The sequence below is a fragment of the Sander lucioperca genome, chromosome 11 (genome assembly GCF_008315115.2).
Source record: "Sander lucioperca isolate FBNREF2018 chromosome 11, SLUC_FBN_1.2, whole genome shotgun sequence".
NCBI lineage: Eukaryota > Metazoa > Chordata > Actinopteri > Perciformes > Percidae > Sander > Sander lucioperca.
In genome coordinates this window covers 27,250,606-27,273,981 of record NC_050183.1, presented here as the reverse complement: position 1 = coordinate 27,273,981, position 23,376 = coordinate 27,250,606, and the positions used below count along the sequence as shown (strand labels likewise).

Below are 23,376 nucleotides of genomic sequence, written 5' to 3'. Positions count from 1 at the left end.
AAGGTCCTTTTCAAAGCCCTACTTATTTTTTCTACCAGTTTTAAATGCATTTGTTTCTTATGTATATTGGAGCCACCATTGGAGGAAAAACTTTCATGAATTAAGTCAACATATTGAGAAGAATGTTGCATGTTATTAGCATGAAATTGTACATTCTAGAATAAAAGTAATATCACAAGACATTCTAGTGTCTTGGCTATGTCTATATTATTTATTAAACATCCTTTGTCATGTCTTCCTTCAGGTCCTCCAACACCACCATGCGGTCCACGAGATCTCCTACATTGCCAAGGACATCACGGACCACCGAGCCTTCGGCTACGTCTGTGGGAAGGAAGGGAATCACCGCTTCGTGGCTATTAAGACCGCACAGTCGGTCAGTGTCTGTGTGTAGGCAACTGTGTGTACACGTTTTACCATGTAGCTGCCCTGTGTAGGTCAATGTGTGATTCGTCTGGGGCTTTTCTAAACAGCACAAACCTCTTGACATTTAGATAAGGACCCTTGAACGACAGCTCATGTCCCTTTGTGTTGTTCATCAAACAAACTGTTTATTCTCTGGAGCTCTAAGTTTTCTGTGTGTGTGTGTGTGTGTGTTGGGGGGGGGGGGCCATGCACAGTCCTGCAGCAACATACTCTATATGATATTGAGTACCCCTCTTGGACTTGCTATGATTGTTGTTGCTGTTGTTGTGTCTATGTGCCTGGCTTGTTTAGTCTGGATCCAGCTGGCTCACTCTGTAGCCATATTGATTTCCCATAGTGAGTCGATGAAGGTTTGAGTGTGTGTCACCAGCTCTAATGGCATATCCATCCTCCCAGGGCCATGAAGCGTGGCTCTGTGACTTAGACAGATACACACAGTGTGTCTCACACACACACACACACACACACACACACACACACACACACACACACACATACACACACACACCAGGCTGTACTCAACATTTACACCAACCACACAAAAAAGAAAAACGTGTTGCTAATGAAACGCTACCTTGCCGAACAGCACAAGGCTAAGCTCTCGTCAGTCACCTTAGCTGTCATTTACCTGACATGTGCCTGAGGAAAGGTCACGGTTATATTTTGCTCACATTTTTCAGGATTTGAACCCACCATCATACGCACTCAGACCATTAGTTGTGGAGCAGACAGTACGAGGGGTGGAGGCACAGAGCTTATGGCAGAGGCTGAGGCTGGAATTGGAAAGTAACCACTTTGATGTGAATTAACAAAGCGTCTCTGTCGTCATGAAGACTTAAGACTTAAGGTTGTTCCGAAAAGGCCAATTTAGGGGTACATTCGAAAGTAATTGGTTTACTACTCAACTCAAAGTCTCCGCACAAGAAGGATGTGTTTTATTTAGCAAGTTGTAGTGGAGATGGAAGCACACTAATTGTGTTAGAAAGGCTTTCGCAGTTAGTTTCTCAGTTCATCACAGTCTTTGTTATAACTTAGAAAAGTTACAATTGTGATAAATATGAATAGATCTATTTGTGACAGAAGCAACCATGTATCTAATTTGTAGCAAGTCTACAGAGAGTTTAAATACTACTTAGTGTCGGTCCGGTAATCGTTATTACATTTCTAGTTATCAAAACTTTTATTTTGATTTCTTTGATAAATTTAAAACAAAATTACCAACATGAGCAAATCATAACAGCAACCGCAAATGACAACTAATGTAATGGTTCCGCCATCATTGGTGAGTCTAGCTTTGTCTGGACAGTGTTTAAGAACAAGCTTTATATTTCACTACTAATGGAAAAGTTTAGCCTAATACATTTAAAAAAATAATTTCAGTTTGCTATCTGCAAGATGCATTGTTCATATCTGGGTGTATTATTTTATTCCCATGGATTACTATCCACATTTAGATTACTCACAGTACAGTTTTGGTGCAGTGTTTGCTTCTTAGTGGCAAAACATTTTTGAAACTATCCAAAATGCCAGTGGTGTCAATCAAAGGTGTCTGAGCCCAGAGTCACAAAGCTTGTATCTGAATTCATTTGGCACCCAGGATCAACGATTCTAAATAAATCCATTTTAGAGGAGTCAGATACTGCACACTGCTAGTCTGTCCACTTTCTCTAGCTGTATATTCAGCAAAATTCTCTGGAGGTTGTTTTAGGAAATCCACTAACTGAATGTGATTTAGATGAGGGGGAAATTCAATATACCAAGAAATGAATTCTTAATAAATTCAGTGGCAGGATATCCTGGAGATATCTGTTACCAACCCCCGAATTTAATTTGGGTAAAAGGTGAATCTGTAGCCTTAATATTCAGGAGGATTTTAAATCAAAAACCCTGATCGTTTGCTTTCTGCATTTATGATTCCTAAATTCACTGCTCGTCTCTGCGCTCTGTGTCTTCTCTTACCTCCAAGTTTTTAAACAGAAGAAGCAGAAAGGCATGTTAGCAAATGGCTAATAAAGATGGATATTAGAGCATGTATTGTCAAATGCAAGAGGATCTGAGTCTGACAGAGTGACAATATGCTCCACTGTTGGCTCAGCAGGAGCCACCGTTTACCCCAGTGTGTCTGTCATGAGCAATATGTGGCTGACAGCATCTTGCAGAAAGACAGCACTAAAATAGAACTATTTTATGCAAGGGAGTGTTCAGTCTGTTAACTCTGGGTGCACTTCACATAGCTCCTGTCAATAATTGATTAGGTCTGAAACACCATTGTACGATAAGACTCTGCGTTGACAGCAGTTATAAGTTGTGAGTCATCCAACTTGTTTGCTCTATGTACTTTTGCTCCCCTGACAAGAAATGTGGTACAAGGTAAAAGATAAGAGGCCACCATCTGCTCTTGTCACTGTCTAAACCAGGCCTAGAGACAGAGGAGAGTATGTAGGCATTGTGCCTTAATCTGGTTTCCAGATCCCAATCACAGGCAGGTACTAGTTATTTAGATATTCATAGTCTGGAACTTCCATTCCAAGTTTAGTCACTTTTAACGCTTGCAAGGATTTGTTAGTGTTTAACTAATCACAGGCACCTGAGTCTCGAACCTCTCAGTTCATTTTCGATTTCCAAAGGGGGCGTTATCAACGGTGCACAGGCCAAAATGCCTCTGGACGCAATACGATAAATCTACCACTAATCAGGGCAATGAAACGTGACCTAAAACCAATCAGAGCAACGTAACAACGCACATGTAGCTCTGAGCGACACATGCAAGTTGGGGCGGTGCTTGGTCCATTTTGAAGCAGGAAGTAATGCCGCCCGGGTCACAAACTTACTCAAATTAAAGCTAAACAGTACACTGAATTATGTTTTTGACAACATTTTAGGCAAGAAATAGGCAATACAGTAACAGAATCTTGATTCATATTTGATCGGCACCGCCTAGTTTGAGAGTTAAGGTGTCGTGAGCTCGGTGCGTTGCACTGGACGGAGAATGCCAGTTACGTCCAGTAACTATGTTCGGTAACTACATTCAAGCATGACTCATGACTCTGTCAGTTATTGTCTTAAACCTATCAAACATGAGCTAACCGGTTGTGATTTGCCCGTCCAGTTTCTCCTCGGCTGGAAATGTGTCTGAACTGGAGGGGCACCAGACGTATCTGCCAGAGCGAATGAAACACGAGCTCGCAGATTCGTCTGGCTCCCAGGCTAAATCACAGGGGCACAGAAAACAATCAATCACAAAGACATGTTACCTTTAATGAAAGATTTTAGACAAACTAATTGCAGAACTGGCAAAATTGTCAAATTCAGTTTGCTGCCGTTTTGTTTTCGCCTTGTGGCCTAATGGAATCATCCATAATCAGCTGTCAGCAGCCCAATCAGGTATCTCTGACTCATCCTGCCTAAGCGGACGCTCTGACTCAAAGAAACACTGAATTAGAAAACCGTAAGGGTCTTTTCTGTTGGGGCATGTTGCCACAGCAGAGGTGGGAAGATTAAATGTGATCCAGGAACTCCACTTTGAGTAATAGCTAGCTTTTACAATTCTAAAAACATTATCATGGCAACAACAGTTCTGTCCCTGGTTTTGACAATTGCAAGGCAAACCATACATATAGGACATTCACATTACAAAGTTATTGACCAGAAATGTGCACTTGGCGTTTGATGTACCAACGCAGCAGGGTGCGGGATAAGGCTACCGCAAACATCGAGCCAGGCTAAACCTTTTTTGCCCCAGCCCTCTGCATCGGGAATACTGCTATAATGTACTTCACTGAAATGAGAATGAATGGGGTATTTTTTTGTTACAATGCTAATGTTGGTCTGACCATAGCCTTAATCTTCCTGTCATCATGAGGAAGTGCAGGTTCAGTCAACATTATTCCCCACGTAACTAGAATTAGCAGGCATAGTTGCAATTTATGAGTTCTGATCAGTGGTATGAGTGTGTATACAGTAGTGTGTGCCTGTTGGTGTGTGTGGTAATGGCCCTGCTGTATAATGTGTCTCCCTAGGCTGAGCCTGTGATCCTGGACCTGCGGGACTTGTTCCAGCTCATCTATGAGATAAAGCAGCGAGAGGAGATGGAGAAGAAGGCCCAAAAAGACAAGCAGTGTGAGCAGGCGGTCTACCAGGTACACTTCCCAACTCTCTGTTCCCTCTGTTTTCTACTGTTTTAACCTTACCTCAATCATCTGCCATACTGTAAGTATGATGAGCTTCATCTGAGGGACTCTTGACTGACAAGCCAAGTAAAACTTTAAAAAAAAACTTCAAAGCAAGCGAATGACATACGGAGCACCCACTTTTTTTAAGGTTTCATCAGAAGCACCATCTGTCCATTGTGGTTATTTCACCTTCCTCTGTTCTCGCTTCTCTGCATCTCCTGTTTAATTTCTCTTTATCTCTCTGTCTGTCTGTCTCTCTCTCTCTGATGATTGCCAAATGATTATCTGAATGCTGGGAAGCTGCTATGTCTTGCTGTGCTTTCCGCCCACTCTTTCAACTCCACCGGCTTAACTCTCCGCCTCTTCTGTCTTCTCCCCTCTGCTCCTCTCTCCTCCGCGTGTGATCTCTCCCTCTATTTCCTGCTGCCGCTCATCTGCAGACAATACTGGAGGAGGATCTGGAGGACCCGGTCTACCAGGTAACTTCCTGACCAATCACATTGCTGCTTGTCACCTATGCTGCATTCCAGTCGGCTTGCTCCTCTCTGTGTGCACTGTGGGGGAGACGGCCCCTGTTTGGTTACAATGTGGCAGTGTGGTACAGTTTGGAGGGTTAGGATGTCCGCAGATGTGTATGTGCAGTCAACAACCGTCGGAGACGCTCAAAAATGGGCGATCACCGGTCCTGTGTGTCTGTGCGCATGTCTGCCAGTCAGGGTGCATGATTAGCTGAAAGATGTATAACTTTCCTCAGCTGCTTTGGGAATCTCTGCTGCGTATATTCTCCTCCACTTGTCACCAGGATCTATTGCTTTTTTTTTTTATGAGAGCCTGTTGACAGTGCTGTTTGACTAATCACCTCTGCAATTTCACCACTTTTCTCTCAATTTATTTATCTTCCAATTTCTCTTCCTGCTTCTTGTTTTCCTCCCCTCCCTCTGCTGCTGACGTTGTAGTACATTGTGTTTGAGGCGGGACACGAGCCCATCCGTGACCAATCAGAAGAGGGCATTTATCAGGTACTCACAAGCTTGTCTTGCCTGCTTGTGTCTCAGTTATATTCCCAGTCATCTTGTAGTCAGCTGTGGTTAAGCTACCAACATCAGGAAGCTCTTTTAAAGTGTTCAAACTAAATAGATTTAATCTGTCATTTGCTTGCCAATAAGTACCAGCTACATTACTCTTTAATGGCTATATTGTAGCCTGCTCATAAAATTAATAGCGGCTTCTTTTCACTCACTTAAAAAAGTAGATACAGGAAATAAAAGACAGAAAGAATCAAAGACGAACAACCAGCCAACACTCTCGAGAGGGCCCCGACAGCTATAGCTAGCTACCCCAGGGAGACAAGCCTTTCTTTGGGTGCACTCCTCAGAGGCGTGGGCAGACCTCCGAGGGATGAAGAGGGGGAGGGCACGGTGATGTGGAGGTTATTCCTGGCCTGTGTGGAAGGCGGACCCCTCCTCTTTTTCTCTCCTCCCCTCCCTCTTTTTCCCGAGGAGATGAAAGAAAGCGGGGGAAAGAAAGATTAATCACCAGCCTCTCGTTTGATCTTTAAATAAAATGGATTGAAAATAGACGGAGTGCTGGCGCGTGCACAGACCTACACAAACAAACCCCCCACACACACATCAGGCGTAAGAAACGTGAGCCTCAGCCAGCCTCCAGCCACAGAGGAACTAATGTATGAATAAAGATGGCAGCTTCTGGAAATAAACATGTGAAAGAAGTAACAAGGCATTGAGAGGAGGAGAAAGAATATGACAGGCTGTGCTAGATAGATATCCACATTCTTCATCAGTGCTATTTTTCATTTACCGCACAGTCTGATTAGGGCACGTCCAACTAGGGGGGAATAAAACTTTTATTTTAAACATGATGTCACTTTCAGAGAAACAAACCACAGGAATCCCAGGATTCTTAAATATCAGCTATCAGTGCTCATTGTGTCTTCTCATTACACACACTGTCAAATCTATCTGCCAGTGTGACATAGAGATATTACATGTCTCTATGTGTGTGACAATCTGAGTTATTACATGTCTGTGGGTGTGATAAGCAGCCTTATCCATTCTTTATTAGGGAGAAAGCTCAACAGAAAGAGACCATCACCGCAGGCCGATCTACTGATTAGCCTAGTAGATGAGTTCTCACTTCGCAGATTTTAATTCTGATTATCTCTGCGTGTGCACATACACACACACACACACACACACACACACACACACACACACACACACTCACTCACTCACTCTGCTAGTGATTGATTTGATTCCCGAGTAGCCAGGTTTCAGGGTTTAGTCTTGGCATACAGTGTGTCGCAGTGCTGTAACAGTGATGTTTCATGGTTTGATTAAACCAGAGGTAACAGGCTCTCTTGGCTGTTCTCTGACTCTATTGGCTGATTGTGTAGGTTCCCACCAGTCAGCAGAAGGAAGGGGTCTATGATGTCCCAAAGCGACACCCAGTGAGTGACCGTGTGTTTGAACCATGCCCCACCACCCGCCGCAGCCTGCCTCCCCCTCTCAGACAAACCTCTCAGCTGTCCCGGGTGTAAAGCCTTTCCCTTTGGTGCCCCCGTCCTTTTTTTAGAGCCTTGTGACGCTCTAATTTTGCAGTGATTCTACTCCCTGTTAACATCTCTCCCACACAGTGATCCTCTTAAATGTTTCCCTGAGAGGTTTGCTGGGACCCAGTGCTCTTGTGCAGTGTGCTGTGCTACTTGTTGTGCTTGTGCTGTACCTGTGGTGGCTGGTGCTCTTCTCCTTGTGCTCCGTAGTGCCTGCTCCATATGGTTAACTGGGATACTGTGTGTGTGTGTGTGTGTGTGTGTGTGTGTGTGTGTGTGTGTGTGGGTGTGGGTGTGTGTGGGTGTGTGGTGTCAGTTTGCTCAATGAAGCATGCCCGGCTATGGTTTGCCAGTGGTGAATCCAGTGCAAACCTGCATGACCTTATCCCAGATTGCGCTGAATTGAATTGCGAATGTTTTGTCACTGTCAACTTTCCTTTAATGGATACAAATTATGTGTCTGACTTTAAATGTGCATGGCCTCATATTTTTGAATCTATATATCAGGATATTCATGCATATAAGTAAGAGTGTTTGTGCAGTGTAAATCTATATCTGTGTGTGTGTGTGTGTGTGTGTGTGTGTGTGTGTGTGTGTGTGTGTGTGTGTGTGTGTGTGTGTATTTCTTTAAGCTCCCGTTATTGCCTCACACTGCCGGTGGTTATAATGAAAGATAACCTTGGCCACTGTCAGGCTGCACTATAACTCAGCTGCTCTTTTACCAGCCTATAAAGATGCTACTTATATAGTTGCCTGATTTAATCTGCTAAAATCTTCCCACTCCCAATAACTAGGCTGCTGTCCTGTGTGTGTCTGCACGTGTGGATGTGAGGTTGTATATGTGAGCACTTCATCCCATGTGGCTGGTCTGTACATCGGTATTCCCTCAATCCATCCCGAGCCCACCAGCTCCGTGTGTACTCCCCTGCAGTGTTTTATTTTCTATTATTTTAATCCTTAAATCACTAAAACTGGACTCCTCCACGTCACTACTGGCATTCACAATCCCTCTCTATGAATTTTTGGTAGACTTGGAATCAGTCGCGCAGTTTTCTGGCTGCATATTATCCCCAGCACTGGTAAGAAGCTTACAGTCACCACAGTATTTCTGTTTTCTCCTTACCCAGCCCACAACACATGCTGCTATTTGGATTGCCTTTGTGTTGGCAGGTGTCTGAACATGAACAAATCCAATATTTCTCTCTTGTTGTGCAACCCATTGGACTAGTCGTCCATTCTGAATAAAAGAAGCGAATCCAAGTCTTCCCTGCTTCCCAGTCAGTCAGAGGGAGTAAATACAACCCAGGATCATAGAAATATAAATGGATCCTAGAAAATGAAGAATGTAGTTTTGTAGGCTGACAGCTTGTCTTGTAATTTGAAGATAATTTAATTTGGGTTTAAGATAAATCCAGACTCGCAGAGGGCAGGAAACTGCTGCTGTGCTCCTCTCTTTCTATGGGTTGAATCTTTCAAGCATGTTGCACCACAGTCAGTGATGTCGCAGCAGGTCTTTTCCATCAAAATGTTGCAATCACATCATAGCGTGAGCAGCCTCAAGCAGAAATGGGGGGAATGTCTGGTAGCTACAATATCTTACATTTAGTGGAAAGAACTGCAGAAGTGTCAAACAAACTGATGTTGAAATGGCTGACAAGCTCCTGGTGCTGGCAGTATAATGTAGATGGAATCCGTCGTTAGCACCAACAGAGTTCAGCTAATTACAAATGAGCTATATAGACACAATGAGTTAGTTTAACTTATATCTTAACATATTAACAATCTTCTACACAGGGTTTGCATTGGGGGTAACTATCTTAAATTAAAACGTGAACAGTAAGCAATTGGATGTTTTCTCATTCTTCCTATTCAGCCAACGTGGCGTGAACGCAGCAGTAGTACCTGTGACATTACTGAGTGGGGAGTGACCAGAGGCAGCAGTGTTTATCTGACCATTGTTATTTAGGGTAGATTTACTGCTTTTCTCATTGGCAGGAGAGGTTCATTGTCTTCTTAGCAGAAGGATGTGACAGTGGACAGTATTGTTAGATGATTGCTGTGTCATCACACATCATTGTGTGTGTGTACATATTACACCTGGGATGAGATGATAGCAGCGGCAGAAATGCGACCTCCTGTCCAAAGCTATCTCTTCAGTTGTTTACTCTGTCACCTTCTTAAACGATGACAAATCAATAAAACACACACACAAAGCCATTTCAATCTACTAAGGCTTTGACCCCGTAAAACTGAGAGTGTGTGTTGAATCAACAGAAGCTCTCGCTATCCCAGAGTCTACATGTAGAGGTCAGCATATTACCACCAACTGGCCAAACACATCAACTCTGCTCACACACTGGATTAGTATGATATGAGCTAAGTATCATATATATATATATATATATGTATATATATGACCCATATAAGTGGGGTTAAACCTGCGTGTGTGTGTGTGTGTGTGTGTGTGTGTGTGTGTGTGTGTGTGTGTGTGTGTGTGTTTGAAAGATAGAGTGACTGAGGAAGGAGTGTTTGTGTTTGCACTTGACAGTAATTTTTTCAACCGTGTGCCAGGGTGATCAGTCAGACAGTAGGGGATCAGCAAGGTGGCGTTAATTAAAGGGGCTGCGATAATTGTATGCAGAACACATGTGCACAGGTAATTACAGTTTCCCTGGAGATGGCTAATTGATAGGTGGCGGCTGTACTGATAAAGATAAAGGGCTGGGCAAAGAGATGGGCGAGAGACAACGGGCACAGAAGGATAATTGGCAGGGCATGAGAGAGAGGGATGGACGTAGAGAGAGTGGAGAAAGAAAGGCAGAGCAATGGGCAGCAGACTGTAGCTTTTAGCAAGGATAACAGTAGATAATGTGTGTTTTAAACAAACTGCCAGGTCAATTTAAATATTCCAAAGAGATTAGAAAAAAATACACTCAGCAATATTGTAGTGCACCAACTACTCTTCCTTAGCCAGACCGATCTGAACATTATGTGTCAGCTCCAGCGCTGGCGAAAGGTCTGGCAGGACCATCATCATTCTGCTCTAGCTGAACAATATTGGAGGTTGTTTGTACAGTCAGGGTGCAAAATACATGCAAATACACCAGTATGTTTTAAGCATAGTTCAGATGCATGAAGACACAAGCTATATCAGCTGTTGGCTGCATAGACACAGTAGAATCAATTCATTTTTAGCTTTGTTTTAATGGGATTTGTTGCTGATAATAAAAATCATATTTAGATTATAATTCACATTGATGGAGATCCAGCTATTCTACACAGAGCAAGCCAGCAGGAAGGAATGCAATGTAACATACTCCCTCACTTTGCTCTCACATACAGCATGTTAGTTAATCCAGCTCCTTTTACTGTGTCTGCCTGTCTGTCTGTCTCCCACTGTGGTTCCTGACACAGCGGAGCAGGCTTTACAGAAACACAAAGGGGGTTTAAACCCCAGCTCAGTGCTGCAGTATAGACTAAAGGTAGGGATGATCTGTAAACCTTTTTAAATCTTCACTTGGGCTCTAAGAATAGCCAAAAAGAACCTTGCTCTGTGCCTGAATGTGTGTCCACGGGTGTGTTTTGTGACTACACCTGCAGACCATCATATTCCCCTCTTTAACAAGCCTCATTTCACATCGCTCCCCTCTGTCTCACCCTTTCTCTCTCTCTGAGTGTATGAACAAACAACTAATTTGTGTGTGAGCACATTTTCATCCCACCTGCCATCTAACACTGGGGTTGTGATTGCAGAAGAACGGACATCAAAACACCCCCCTCCATCACCACCATCACCATCATCATAATCATGATTGGCCCCTCCAACAAGAACAAACTGCACTGCAGCAGCAGGCAGTGGCAGATCTGATAGACTTAGACCTGGAAATGGTGACTCAGGTAAGGCGCAAAAGCACAGTGCTCTTGTTGTGGTTCACAAAAGCTCAGAGGGTTTTCAGTATTTGTGAGCAGGGAACATACTGTCCTAAAGGTTACCTAATGAACGGCTTCTTTAGGCATATCCCCGGATGATTTCCTGTCTCCCATCCTCATCTGTGCCGCACAATTGTGTTCTTCTCTAGCTTTGGGTCACCCCAGCTCATGACCCCTGTCATGTATGAATAAAACATGCAACCTTGCTGTTGCATAGTAACCAGATTGAGGCGGAAGGTAGAGTGGAGTACCGTAGGCGTGGGTGCACCCGTGCGCTCACATCTGCATGTGTGACAGAGTGAGGTCTGAGAAGTATAGTTCAGAGAAAAACACTCCAGTAGCTCCGAGGGAGGTCCTTTCAGGGCCGGTGGACAGAAAGGTCAGAGAGTCTGTCAGGGAGCAGCGGTCATCTCACCAGCAGAGAGTCCAGCTGCTCACAGCACATTAATAAAGCATTCATAACACACATTATCACAGCAACCTGACCCCACCGCCACACATTTTCATATTTCAATATTCAAGTTAAGAATATTGAGTCCAGGAACTTAACTAAAAGTCGACAGAAAGTCTATAGACGTCCAACTTCCTGTAATGTTTGAACACTCTCTCCAGCTCTGTGGTATTGACTCAGAGTACTCAGTGCCACAACATCCAATAACAACTATAGGGATTTATTGTATGTTATGGAGTGTGTTTTCTAAAATGTGTTTTTAATCTCATGGACATCCTGTTATCAGTCCATTTAGCATATCTTATCGTCTTGTTGAATGGATCTTTATCTGCTGCACTAGACTCTACAGCGACGATAGTACATATCGCAGCCTCCTATCCCCCTCCTCCCTTTGAAAAAAATAAATGAAAATACCAATCCAGACCCATGACTGTAAAACACCATGCTCACAGATACCATTTTCTGATAGATGTAAAAAGAACTTTGTGACCTACAAGAAGGAAGATATTCTAAGAACATTCATTATCTCAAAAGAAATTATCCGCATCCATGATTTATGCTAATCTCTGACCATGTATTCATGGCTTAAATTCCTTTATGGCTAAAAAAAGAGTTCACTTGCCACCGGCCTAAAGATATTATTAACTTGCACAAAAAAAAAGAGGAGATACTAAAGAGAAGGATCATTGGAAGGCTATGAAAGGAAACAGAATGTAACAGAACTAATTTAGATCACATAGAAAGGCTGCTGTATGTGATAGCTATTCCCTCTCAGGCACAGCACACATCCTCCACAACAGGGCGAGCGTAATGACATGTCCAGAAGAACAAGACACTGGTACAGTAAGAGGGTGTGGTAGTCTGCTTTTAGACCAGCTGGTGGAATGCACCTTCATCGTCAAAGTTTTTTTCCCCCTTTGAAAGATTGTGATAACTCTTGGCAGGTATGTCATCATAATCATTTCATCTCATTATTCCATATCCACCTGTTACCTCTTCTGTGTTGCTGCCACAGTGTTGAGGTAGGTACCACAAACATACCAGGCTAGTGTCGTGTTGCATGCAATGTGTGATGCATGTTGCAGTGGAATGCAAACTGACCCAGAAAATCTCTCTCTCTCTCTCTAATATATATATATATATATAGTATATAGTATAGCAGCATTGTCATTGTACCTGACTGGTAGTGTATGCTTTATCTTATTCTCAGAATATCAACCAATTAGAGATTTTTGGAGACATGTCCACACCGCCCGACATCACCTCTCCATCGGTGAGTAGCTGTCCTACACATACACAGTTTGTGATTTACATCTTATAAAATCTGTATACAAACTGTATTTCCAATGCTCCGTTTTTTCCTCGCCCCCGACCTCCAATCACAACCCTGCGCAGACCCCCGCCTCTCCAGCCAACACCCTCGACCCCTCGCAGGGCCTGCTGCCTCCTGCGGAACTGTTTGCTCCCTTCAATCCTGCGTCTGTGCCCTCAGGTAGGACCTTGTTCATTTCCTGCTTAAATACGCCGCTGCTTCAAGCAGAAGAGGAAACAAACGCAGCGGGGGAGAGAGAAAAGGCGATGAAGAAGAGTCAGACGCTTCGGAGGCAGAGGAGATAGAGGGGTTGAAATAAATAGCGGGGGGATGGAATAAAATTAAAATGTAGATTGAGGGGAAAGAGGAGAAAAGGTGGTGTTGGTAGTGTGTTGAATATGAAATGCATCATTACCTGGCTGCCTCAGATGCTGCTGATTTACCTGTGGCTGAGGTGACTGTGGTGGTCGGAGGAAGGTATTAAAACATGCTGAAATGATTGTGGTGAAGACTCCTAGATATGCACAGGCCTTCTGTGAATTAGACATTGCTGTATACTTCTTAGTTTTTCTGGTTCTCCTTCTACACTCCCCTCTGTTCGTCTCCTCTCCTCCTCTCTCTGTGCACATGTCAGTGCAGCAGGGCTGCCGAGGTGACATGTCAACTTTCTCTGCTGTAGGTAACAACTGGAGACCAGAAACACAAGAGCAGCAAGTGTGTAATAGAATGAGCTTCCACTGATGAGTTTGAGTGATTTTAATGAGTGTGTGTGTCAGGCTCTTCCTTTTCATTATAACTCTCCCTCATTCTGGAGGTAATTATGGTAGTTCACCATGACCATCGAGAGACACCACATAGCTGCAGGCAGAAGTAGGGCAGCATTCTCTGGTGATGCATGGGTTATTATCGTGTGTGTGTGTGTGTGTGTGTGTGTGTGTGTGTGTGTGTGTGTGTGTGTGTTTGTGTGGAGAAGAAATGCAGTGGTGAGCATATGCACTGTGGGTATTTTAATCACTTCCTTTTCTGTCTTCTTTTTTTTCCCTTATTAAGATTTTACAAAATACTGACAATTTCTGTATAATTTTCCTAACCTCAAACTGTTTACTGTATTGTCTCTCAGGTTATGTGACGATGGGAGCAGTACCCCCCGGCCACTGGTCCCAGCAGGCGTTTGCTGCCCAGACACCACTGGCCTTCGGGGTCCAGTCTCCTCTAGGTCCGGTAGCCCAGGTGCTGCCAGGTGGCCAGCCTCTAATCTGGGGCCAGGCCAACATCTTCCCTGCCACCCAGCAGCAGTGGGCAGCCATGGCAGCCGGAGCCTTCTCCCCCACAGCCTACCTCCCTGCCCAACCTGTGGGCACTCTGCCTGCCGCCATGTTCCAGACTCTCACCCCCGTCACGACTGTGACTCCAGCTGGCGAGAGCCATTCAGGTGCTGGAGCCAGCGCTGCAGCTCCCTCCCCTTCAGCGTCGTCGAGTCCGCAGCACGGGGAGAGGGCGAGGAAGATGGGCAAGGAGATGTTCAAGGTACGGTGTGATGAGATCAGAATTATGGTAATTGAAACTCTTTTTTTCATATTGTGTTTTTTTAGAAAGAGTGGTCATGATGCAAAAGAACAAAAGAAAATTGGCTGCAAAAATCAACCAGAGAAGCCAGGAACAGTTGTTTTTGGGGCATTATTATATTATTATTAGTAGGACTGCCCTGTCTTAGTCGATTAGTTGACTAATCGTTCAATTTGTTCATAGTCGACTTAGATTTCTTTAGTCGATTAGTCATTTTTTAGGCTTTTTTCATGCTGAATGACTTATTTCCAAGAAACTTATGAGCACATCTCTGGTAAACACAAGATTTAAAATGGTGCTTTTGCATGATTCTTTGTGAAGAAACTCGGTTTTATAGATCTGTCCATTATGACTAATCGATCAGTTGATTCAAAGAAGACTTTCTTGAATCAAGGACAGCCCTATTTATTAGACAGCTGACAGTAGAGAGATGACAGGGTGAGAGATGGGGAACCATATACAGAGGTCACCGACCGGTCATTAACTGGGGACATAGTGGACATGGTCGGTGCCGTAACTTAGCATTTTTACTGTTTTTGATTCCTTATCTCAAAGAGCGGGGGCTGAGTACAACTGGACTGGATTTAGTATGAGCCTCTGTGGAGTTTGTTTCGCCCTCAGACTATGTACCAATATGGTTGAGACCAAAGACTGTAGTGGGTGAGACTGTTGCCAGAATCCAAAAAGCTATAAGATTAAGACAAGTTCAAGACGATAGAGAAAACATTAAAAAAACCATCATAAATTAAAAGTCTGGGTTACATTTTGTATGCCTATACAATTGAGTCAAAGTGTTAGCCCCAGTCTAAGTCCCAGTGCCCAGTTGTAATGTCGGCCTTTCCTGACCAATGTTTGCCTCCTTCTTCAGGATTTTCAGCTGGCGAAGCCTCCGGCAATGCCATTGAAGAAGGGTGAACAGCCCGGCTTAGCAGGAACCTCAGAGGCATTCAGCACTTACTTCAGCCGTGTGGGCACTGCCCAGGACACGGACGACTGTGACGACTTTGACATTTCTCAAATGAATCTGACGCCAGTCACCTCCACGACACCATCCACCAACTCACGTAAGAGCTCGATCTGTTACTCTTAGTAACATGTTTCTTCTGTAGCTGCGTCTGACTCAGCTTTTCCTCCCCTGCAGCACCCACCCCAGCTCCCAGGCAGAGCTCTCCCTCCAAGTCCTCCGTCTCCCATGTCAGTGACCCCCCCACCGATGCCACAGACCCCCCCACAGACGACTCGTTTGGGGAAGCAGAGGGCAGCCCTAGTCGCAGTGGAGAGGAAGATGCTGTAAGTGTGTGTATAGTTGTGTGTGTGTGTGTATAGTTGTGTGTGTGTGTGTGTGTGTGTGTGTGTGAGAGAGAATGGTAGAAGTGGAATAAGTCAAGTGTGTGTGTGTGTGTGTGTGTGTGTGTGTGTGTGTGTGTGTGTGTGTGTGTGTGTGTGTGTGTGTGTGAGAGAGAGGATGGTAGTGGAATAAGTCAAGTGTGTGTGTGTGTGTGTGTGTACGTGCGTGCGTGCGTACGTACGTGTGTGTGTGTGTGTGTGAGAGGATGGTAGTGGAATAAGTCAAGTGTGTTTGTGCCTTTAATAACTCACTTCCTATGCTGCTATAACCTGCGCTGCGTGTTGAGATCTGCTGATAAATAGCCTTTGTAGCGGTGTTGGCGGGCCAGGTAATCACTCTGGCTGATTAGGGGGTCGATGCTGTTGTGTCCCTGAGTGTGTGTTTGTGTCAGTGCATATGTGAAGTGTGTGTTTCTGTGTGAATATGAGCAGTAGCGTGCCTGCATAAGTATGTGGTTCTGTGTGTGTGTGTGTGTGTGTGTGTGTGTGTGTGTGTGTGTGTGTGTGTGTGTGTGTGTGTGTGTGTGTGTGTGGTCAACACAGCGTTAAATTAGCTGGTGGAATTGTCAGAGACATCATTAAGCTGTTATTAATACCAGCCAGGTAGCGTCAATGCATCACTACTTCTACATGGACAGACTCATCTCTGATAAAGGAGGAATAATGCCCCGATTCTTCTTCCAGGGGAAATTAATAATTATTTTACTAGGACCCCGATCTAAGAGAGAAAGTAAGAGAAATTAAGGAAAGATGAGAAGATAAAGAGGTTTTAAGGGTGGGCGAAGAAACTTCCTTTGCCTTTGACCAAAGTCCTTGTAGATTGAGTAACCTTCTCTCTCTCTCTCTCTCTCTCTCTCTCTCTTTCTCTCTCTCTCTCTCTCTCTCTCTCTCTCTCTCTCTTTCTCTCTCTCTCTCTCTCTTTCTCTCTCTCTCTCTCTCTCTCTTTTGTATTTCTTTCATGCTTGCCTCTTTCTTCCCTTTTGCCTCCAATCCAAGCTATTATTGAAAAAAGAAATAGAGGACTTTCACACTTCTGAAAATGTCACCAGGCCTGAGTAACACTCTTTGCTTTACACAACCCGGAGAAATGTGCATTGGTGGCAGCACTGGGTGAGTGAGTGAATGCCGCGGAAAGGTTAAAAAAGAAAGACAGGAAAGATGGAGCAGAGGCAGACAAACAGCCTCCCACTCTCTGCGGGGTGAGGTGTGAAAAACAAAAGTGTTTTCAGAAAAAAAGCAGCGGATCAATAGAACGAAGTCTTTCATAATAGAGAACTGTAAATGACTTGTGTGTGTGTGTGTGTGTGTGTGTGTGTGTGTGTGTGTGTGTGTGTGTGTGTGTGTGTGTGTGTGTGTGTGTGTGTTTGCAAATGTGTTTCTGAGAAAAGACTGTGTGGGCTGTCTCAACAAGTGTCCTTATTTCTCCTTTAGAGTATTGACACCTTTTCTCTTTTGCTTCCTGTTTACGTCTAGTCTTTAGCGATCCTGCAATCCTTCTTTCAGATGTTTTCTTCTCTGTCTACTTTCCACTCCCCCTTATTTCCTTCTTTTATACCCCCTCCATCAACTTCTCTTCCCACACTTTTCTCTTCCTTCCTTCCTCCCCTTCTTCCCTTCTTTAGGTGTGTGGTTCTGGGTCACCCTGCCCCAGTGAGACAGCAGAGCCCAGCCCAGACCAGGCCAGTCCAGAGGCTGGGAGCTAGATAGCAGCAGGGCAGGGTAGGTATCAATACCTCTCCTGCCCCCTAACTCCTCCTCCTTCACCTCCCTGCCCTTACCTGTTCTTCTGCCTGACTGTTGTACCTCCCACTTACATTAACCAGGCTGATCTCTCCGTGTGCTGCATCTTTTTTTTTTTTTTTTTATTAAATCTTTTCTTTCTTCTGTTGCATCTTTGGTCTCAGGTTGCCTCATTTCTCCTTCACCTGCTGTCACGCATGCTCAAAGGAAGATATGTGTTTGACTGAGTTACAGTGGTTGGTCATGTGTGCGATTGTGCATGTGATGAGTATTTAATTGCATTTCATTATGTATGTTGGTAATTTTCATCGTAGCCTCACCTGGAGTTTTGTAAGTATCTATTATGATGTGGCATTGTGTGTGTGTGTGTGTGTGTGTGTGTGTGTGTGTGTATATGTGTGTGTGAGAGTTTTTGAAACAAGGTGTGACCAGATCACGCATGATCACTTTGGCCATAGTGCTCATTGTGTCCTGTCTTTGTGTCGTGTTCCCAAATCACGCTCCGTTTCTCACTCGGAAAGCCAATAGTGTGTGACAGCCAATCAGAAACTGTGCACTTCAGTGCACAGGACGTCATCTGGGATTTGCCAGTGTTGTGTGCAATATGCTGATCTTGGATGTCTGGCTTAATAAAAAAATGATATGTGCTGCCATTTTTATGCATTATGTATATTCGTGATGTAATGTAATTCATCTTATGTGCATTATTGTACGACAAACTCAGAAAGACTAGCTACTATCAAAACTCAGGGAACTGATGGTGTGTGTGTCTTTTACACTTTTTGCACATCATCCTACAGGAAAACTTTCACACAACTTGCATAAGCTGGACATTTCTTTTAAAGACCTGTCAACATGCAGTTTGCCTACTGAAGAGAGACCGACACGCAGGCACGCACGCATACACGCACACACACACACACACACACACACACACACACACACACACACACACACACACACCAAAGAGCCATTTTGATCCCTGCCTCCCCACCCGGTGTCCTCACCCACACAATTCCCGAGTGTGGCTCCTTAATGATAGCTGCTGGCACTCACACAGGGTAAATGTAATGGTTTTGTTTTCATCGGCTAATACTGGGGTGCCAAGATTAATGACTGCCCCAGCATAATTGGCATTAATTAAAACCCAAGAAGCCTTCTAGTTTTTCCCCACTCCAGGAGAGGAGGAGGGATGGCTGAGCAGCCTCTCTCCCCTGTTGGCCGCTGTCCTGCTATTCAGACGCTCTGAAAGCTGCAGGGCAGCAGCAGGTGGATGTGGGCCTTAAGTGGGGGGACGGATTGTACTGAGTGCTGAGTCTGGCTGCAGAACGACTGTTATGGCCAGAAGCACGGAGTTTTTCCTCTGTAGTAGGTGGACTGCTTTGGTCCTGGTCCAGTGACGCTGCTCCCATATGGTGTTTACTTGCTCAATCACATTGGCTTTAACACACACACACACATACACAGCTGTCCAATAGGCCTAGTTATTCCCCAGACAAGCACACCTGTGATCGATACTGTCACCACCTGTGCTTATATCGGAGCCAAAAATCTGTGTGTTTGTGAGAGTGGGTTTGCTGCTGGCCGTGACCGCCTGTCTTGTCCTCCCCCTCCCACTGTGTGGCTCAGACAGACATGTGTTCAGGCTAGTGGGAGTGTAAGTGGTTTTTTTTGTTTTTTTTCTGGGGTGATCTCATCATGTCCAGCGAACGCTCCCGAGTCTCAGCCGTGAAATGGCCTGGTTCTGCGGTTCAATGAGCAGTCTCACATTGCTCCCCCTGCCCAGGGCCTACCACTCACAGTCTCACACACACACACACACACACACACACACACAGATGCACATAAATGTGCACATGTGTACCAGCCAGGTCAGATATTTTGGCCTTCAGGCTGGTGCCATGTCAGCACATCGTTCATACGGCCTCCCCCTCTCTTGGCCCGGGGTTTATGGAGCTGAGGCGGGCCCGCTCGGCAGCGCTGGTTAGATGATGCAGGATGACAGTGCCGGGCTGTGGCTCTGGTGCAGCGGCTGAGCAGTGTGTGCTTGCTGTCACTTCTTGTCTCAGCCTCTTTGTCACCTCTCTCAGGGCTGCTGGCAGCTACTTTCTGCTGACTGTCTGGCCTTGGCTGGCCCCACTGTTACAGCTCTGTAACCCAGAGACCAAAGCCTCTCTCTGTTCAGATGAAAGCCAATGCAGATTATGCAACATGTCCTGTTTTGGTGTGATGTGAGCATGAAGCAGCTTTTTTGAAAGTCTGTCGTCTATTTTCTCCCAGATGCCACTCTATCCCGTGAGAGAGCTGCATTCAGATACAACATGAATCAAATCTTGCTTTATTTGTGCAAATTTGAACACAGAATTGATGTTTACCATGTGTGTTTTGGCCACAACCAACCAAAAGACAAATATAGACATTATGAACATCAACTTTAACAGGGTTGCAGCTGGCCATTATGTTCATTATTGATAAATCTGCTGCTTATTTCTCAGTTATTCGTCATTCAGTTTTGTTCAAAAAAAAAAAAAAATTCTCAGAAATGTTCCTCCAGACCCTCACCTGATCCTCCTGACGCTGCATTAAGGAAGTGGAGTCATACAACTCTGTAGTCTCACATAGTTGTGTCTTTGCTTTAGTTTGTGCCATCACTTCATGTTGTATAGTTAAACTGAAGGGCACCACACAGTGGCAGCAGAAACGGTTGTATCGGATGAGGATTGCAAAACCGTAACGCCATTCAATTTTGGCCTCGAGAGAACGTCGCACCTTCACACGTCAGCAGAAATTCCTGTCACTCCAATCGGCTCACATTCTCAGTTTTCATCCGATTCTATGAACGTTGGGTACCATATCCTCGTGTGGTAGCTACTAGTAGACCCCAAACTCTGTGCACAGAGTGAGAGAAGTCTTCCAGAATATAATAGGCCAGCCAGTAGTTTCCAATCAAGTTGTCTGCTGCAGCATATTGAGTGGCTGGCTGTAATTATGTGTACGATAATAACAGGTCTATTGTGAGTGACTGCAGCAGGCTTGGTGCTCTGACTGCAGTGTTCCATCATCCACTGTTGGCTTCCAGCTCACTTGGGGAGAAATACAGACATGATGACTCATAATTGGTCTTTCAAGGCGCTAGTTTATACCTCTGAATCATACTGGTCCTGGAGGGAGCCTGGACTGGGAGAGAGTATGCATGAGAGTGAGGGCTGAATTTTTCAGGGATAGCTCTGAATTGGCTGATTGGAGAAATGATGGATCTCCTCCAAAGCAGTGTGCTCCTGCCACCTGGTGGTCATGTTAGGTACAGGAACTAACAAACCTTTCCAGATCTGGATCATACTTGTCGGGGCTTGTGATACTTGCATTTCAGTCGGTTGAGAGTGAATCAGAATCAGAAACTCGGGTCCACCCTTTTTAATTATGTAACATCCAGATGAACCGCTGAGGCCAAACATTGCAAATCCAACCAGGTTTATATTGGAGGAAAGTGGAAGCTGTTTGAAATTGCTGATGTTTTTTTCTCTCTCATGCACAGAAGGGGAAGGACCCTCTCTACGCCCAGATCAACAAAGGGAAGAAATAAAGAGACACACAGGAAGACAGACCTGACCAGCACCGAGAGAACAGGAGGAGAACCCTCACCCCTGTGTGTGTGTGTGTGTGTGTGTGTGTGTGTGTGTGTGTGTGTGTGTGTGTGTGTGTGTGTGTGTGTGTGTGAGCGAGCGAGCGAGCATGTCTGGCACATCTCCCTGCCTGGCCAAGCCCTTCTTCTTCTCCTCTTCTGCCTCTGGCTAACAACCTCCCAGGAGGAGCCTCCTCTGTCCTCCTCCTCTCCTCCTGAGAGGAGAGAGCCCTCTCGGTCATTCGCTCCAGGCAGGAGGGATATCAATCACTGAGATGGATCCAGTTCTCCCTCCACTGCGCTGTCTTCTCCTTCTCTCCTCTCTTCTCCCTGTGGCGACTCACACCCAGCCTTACAGACATAACCTGCTCCTCCCTTCTCTCCCTCCCTCCTCCTTTCTGTCTTCGCTCTCACACTCCTCCCTCTGCCTCCTGTGTCTGGCCAGAGACTGTGTTGCCAAGGAGGGACTGAATCAAGCAGTGCCTCCATATCTCTGACACCCACACAAACACACACACACACACACGCTCACGCTCATCGGGATTAGAATGATCATCTTTCATTTTAACGGACAGAATCTGTAGCGAGGAGATCCCACAGGACGAGCTAGACTCTTAACGAGCCTATCAGGGATGGCCCGTTACTGGGATCACTGCTTCTGATTGGTTGGTTGGTTCGGGCGTTGTCTCCCTATTCTTGTGAGTGTCTGCTGGATCACTATGCAGAAACGGACTCTCTGGGAGCTACTCACACACCAACTACACACACACACACACACTGTGCACACAGCAATCAGCTTACATATACTCACCACACACACACACACACACACACACACACACACACACACACACACGCACACACACACACACAGTCATCTCTCACCCTCTCTAACATGCATACACAGTAATTTGCCAAACGTCTCTCCTCGCAGACAGACTCGCACAGAGGCCAGAGGACCGGAGACACTGAGGAATGGACCCTGAGAGGGAAGAGTTGCAAGTCAAACAGATTCTGTGATTGAACTATTCATTCTCTATAGCTTTTGTACAATACCAATTAAAAAAAGAAAACGAGGAAATTGAAAAATGGAATTTTTATTTTATAAGTCAATCAAGCCGCTGGGGTCAGCTCTATAGGAGTTATAGAGTCAACATGGCTTTAAGGCATCTGATCGTTGGTTTGCCAATCTCATTTTGTAAATAATAACAACAACAACAACCATTTTGTCCACTGGACTTCTGTGCCATAAAATAGGAAGGCTTCAGTTATGCAAACTCTTGACATTAACCCAAGCAATACCAACAAATGTTTTCCCACTTGGTTTCGTCGCCCTCTGATATTAATTTGATCTTGTGCATGGATGTTGTAGGTCTTTGTCTTAACCGCACTTACTAATCCTGGTCACAGCTGCACACGTTGACCCTATTGGTCTCTTATCACCTTCTGCAGTTTATGTTAGCGAAAGCCTATACAGCCTGTGTCTCTGTACCCCAAACCTACAGTCTCTATATGTTGCAGACAGAGTCTCACTCACTGACAGACTGCTCCTCTCCTCCATCCCATTCCACCAGAATTGTTTTTTAGATACGGTGATGCTCAGCCCATCTGTCTGTCTGTTGGTCAGGTGCCAAACTGCTGCTGTCCCAGCGTCTGCGTGTGCACTGCAGCAACCTCTGCTACAAGTACATCAACTGTGATGCCAATGACTCCCTATTTTATGGCCAGAGTCCCCGTGTCACTCGAGAACTCTTTTGGACTATGATGTTGATTAACTTCATAATTTGACAACTAGAAGATGAGCAAGGAAGTTGACTAAAAAGGGAAACGTTGCTGTTTGAGTGCATAACATTTCTAGACCTATTTTAACTTTACCTCAGCTAACAGTTTCTTAATGTAAATTGACACATTATTTTTATCTTTATGAATATGACATTCTACAGTGGGTTTTTAGATGATTTTTTGGTTCTCTCTTGATTTACGTATTCCACCATGTATTACTGTTACAAATAAACACATCCCAAATGACTGATATCTCTGTGTCGTGTGTGTGTGTGTGTGTGTGTGTGTGTGTGTGTGTGTGTGTGTGTGTGTGTGTGTGTGTGTGTGAGTGTGAGTGTGAGAGAGAGCCTAATGGTGTGTGCCTGGCAGAGGTGACCCCCATCTTTAGTTAGTGTAAAACAAGTGCCACAGTATTTTGCTGTAACTTAACAAGGATTTAATGGCCTGTCACATTGTTAC

General features: G+C 44.8%; 1 protein-coding gene across 11 annotated transcripts in view; it reads left to right on the top strand.

Moving 5' to 3' along the window:
• dab1a (DAB adaptor protein 1a) overlaps positions 1 to 21,756 on the top strand; it is a 284,198-nt gene extending 262,442 nt beyond the window's left edge. For 5 of the 11 annotated variants that reach the window (XM_031311617.2, XM_031311619.2, XM_031311620.2 and 2 more), the window contains 13 exons: positions 245 to 376; positions 4,446 to 4,565; positions 5,039 to 5,077; positions 5,555 to 5,617; positions 7,012 to 7,065; positions 10,921 to 11,064; positions 12,759 to 12,821; positions 12,944 to 13,040; positions 13,981 to 14,387; positions 15,295 to 15,490; positions 15,568 to 15,716; positions 17,396 to 17,492; positions 21,049 to 21,756. In XM_031311617.2, coding sequence (XP_031167477.1) covers positions 245 to 376; positions 4,446 to 4,565; positions 5,039 to 5,077; positions 5,555 to 5,617; positions 7,012 to 7,065; positions 10,921 to 11,064; positions 12,759 to 12,821; positions 12,944 to 13,040; positions 13,981 to 14,387; positions 15,295 to 15,490; positions 15,568 to 15,716; positions 17,396 to 17,476 — 1,545 coding nt within the window. In that variant the 3' untranslated portion in view covers positions 17,477 to 17,492; positions 21,049 to 21,756. The remainder of the gene's footprint in view (positions 1 to 244; positions 377 to 4,445; positions 4,566 to 5,038; positions 5,078 to 5,554; positions 5,618 to 7,011; positions 7,066 to 10,920; positions 11,065 to 12,758; positions 12,822 to 12,943; positions 13,041 to 13,980; positions 14,388 to 15,294; positions 15,491 to 15,567; positions 15,717 to 17,395; positions 17,493 to 21,048) is intronic. The other 6 variants (XM_036007187.1, XM_036007190.1, XM_036007188.1 and 3 more) reach the window with 6 other exon arrangements.
• Positions 21,757 to 23,376: the final 1,620 nt, after the last annotated feature.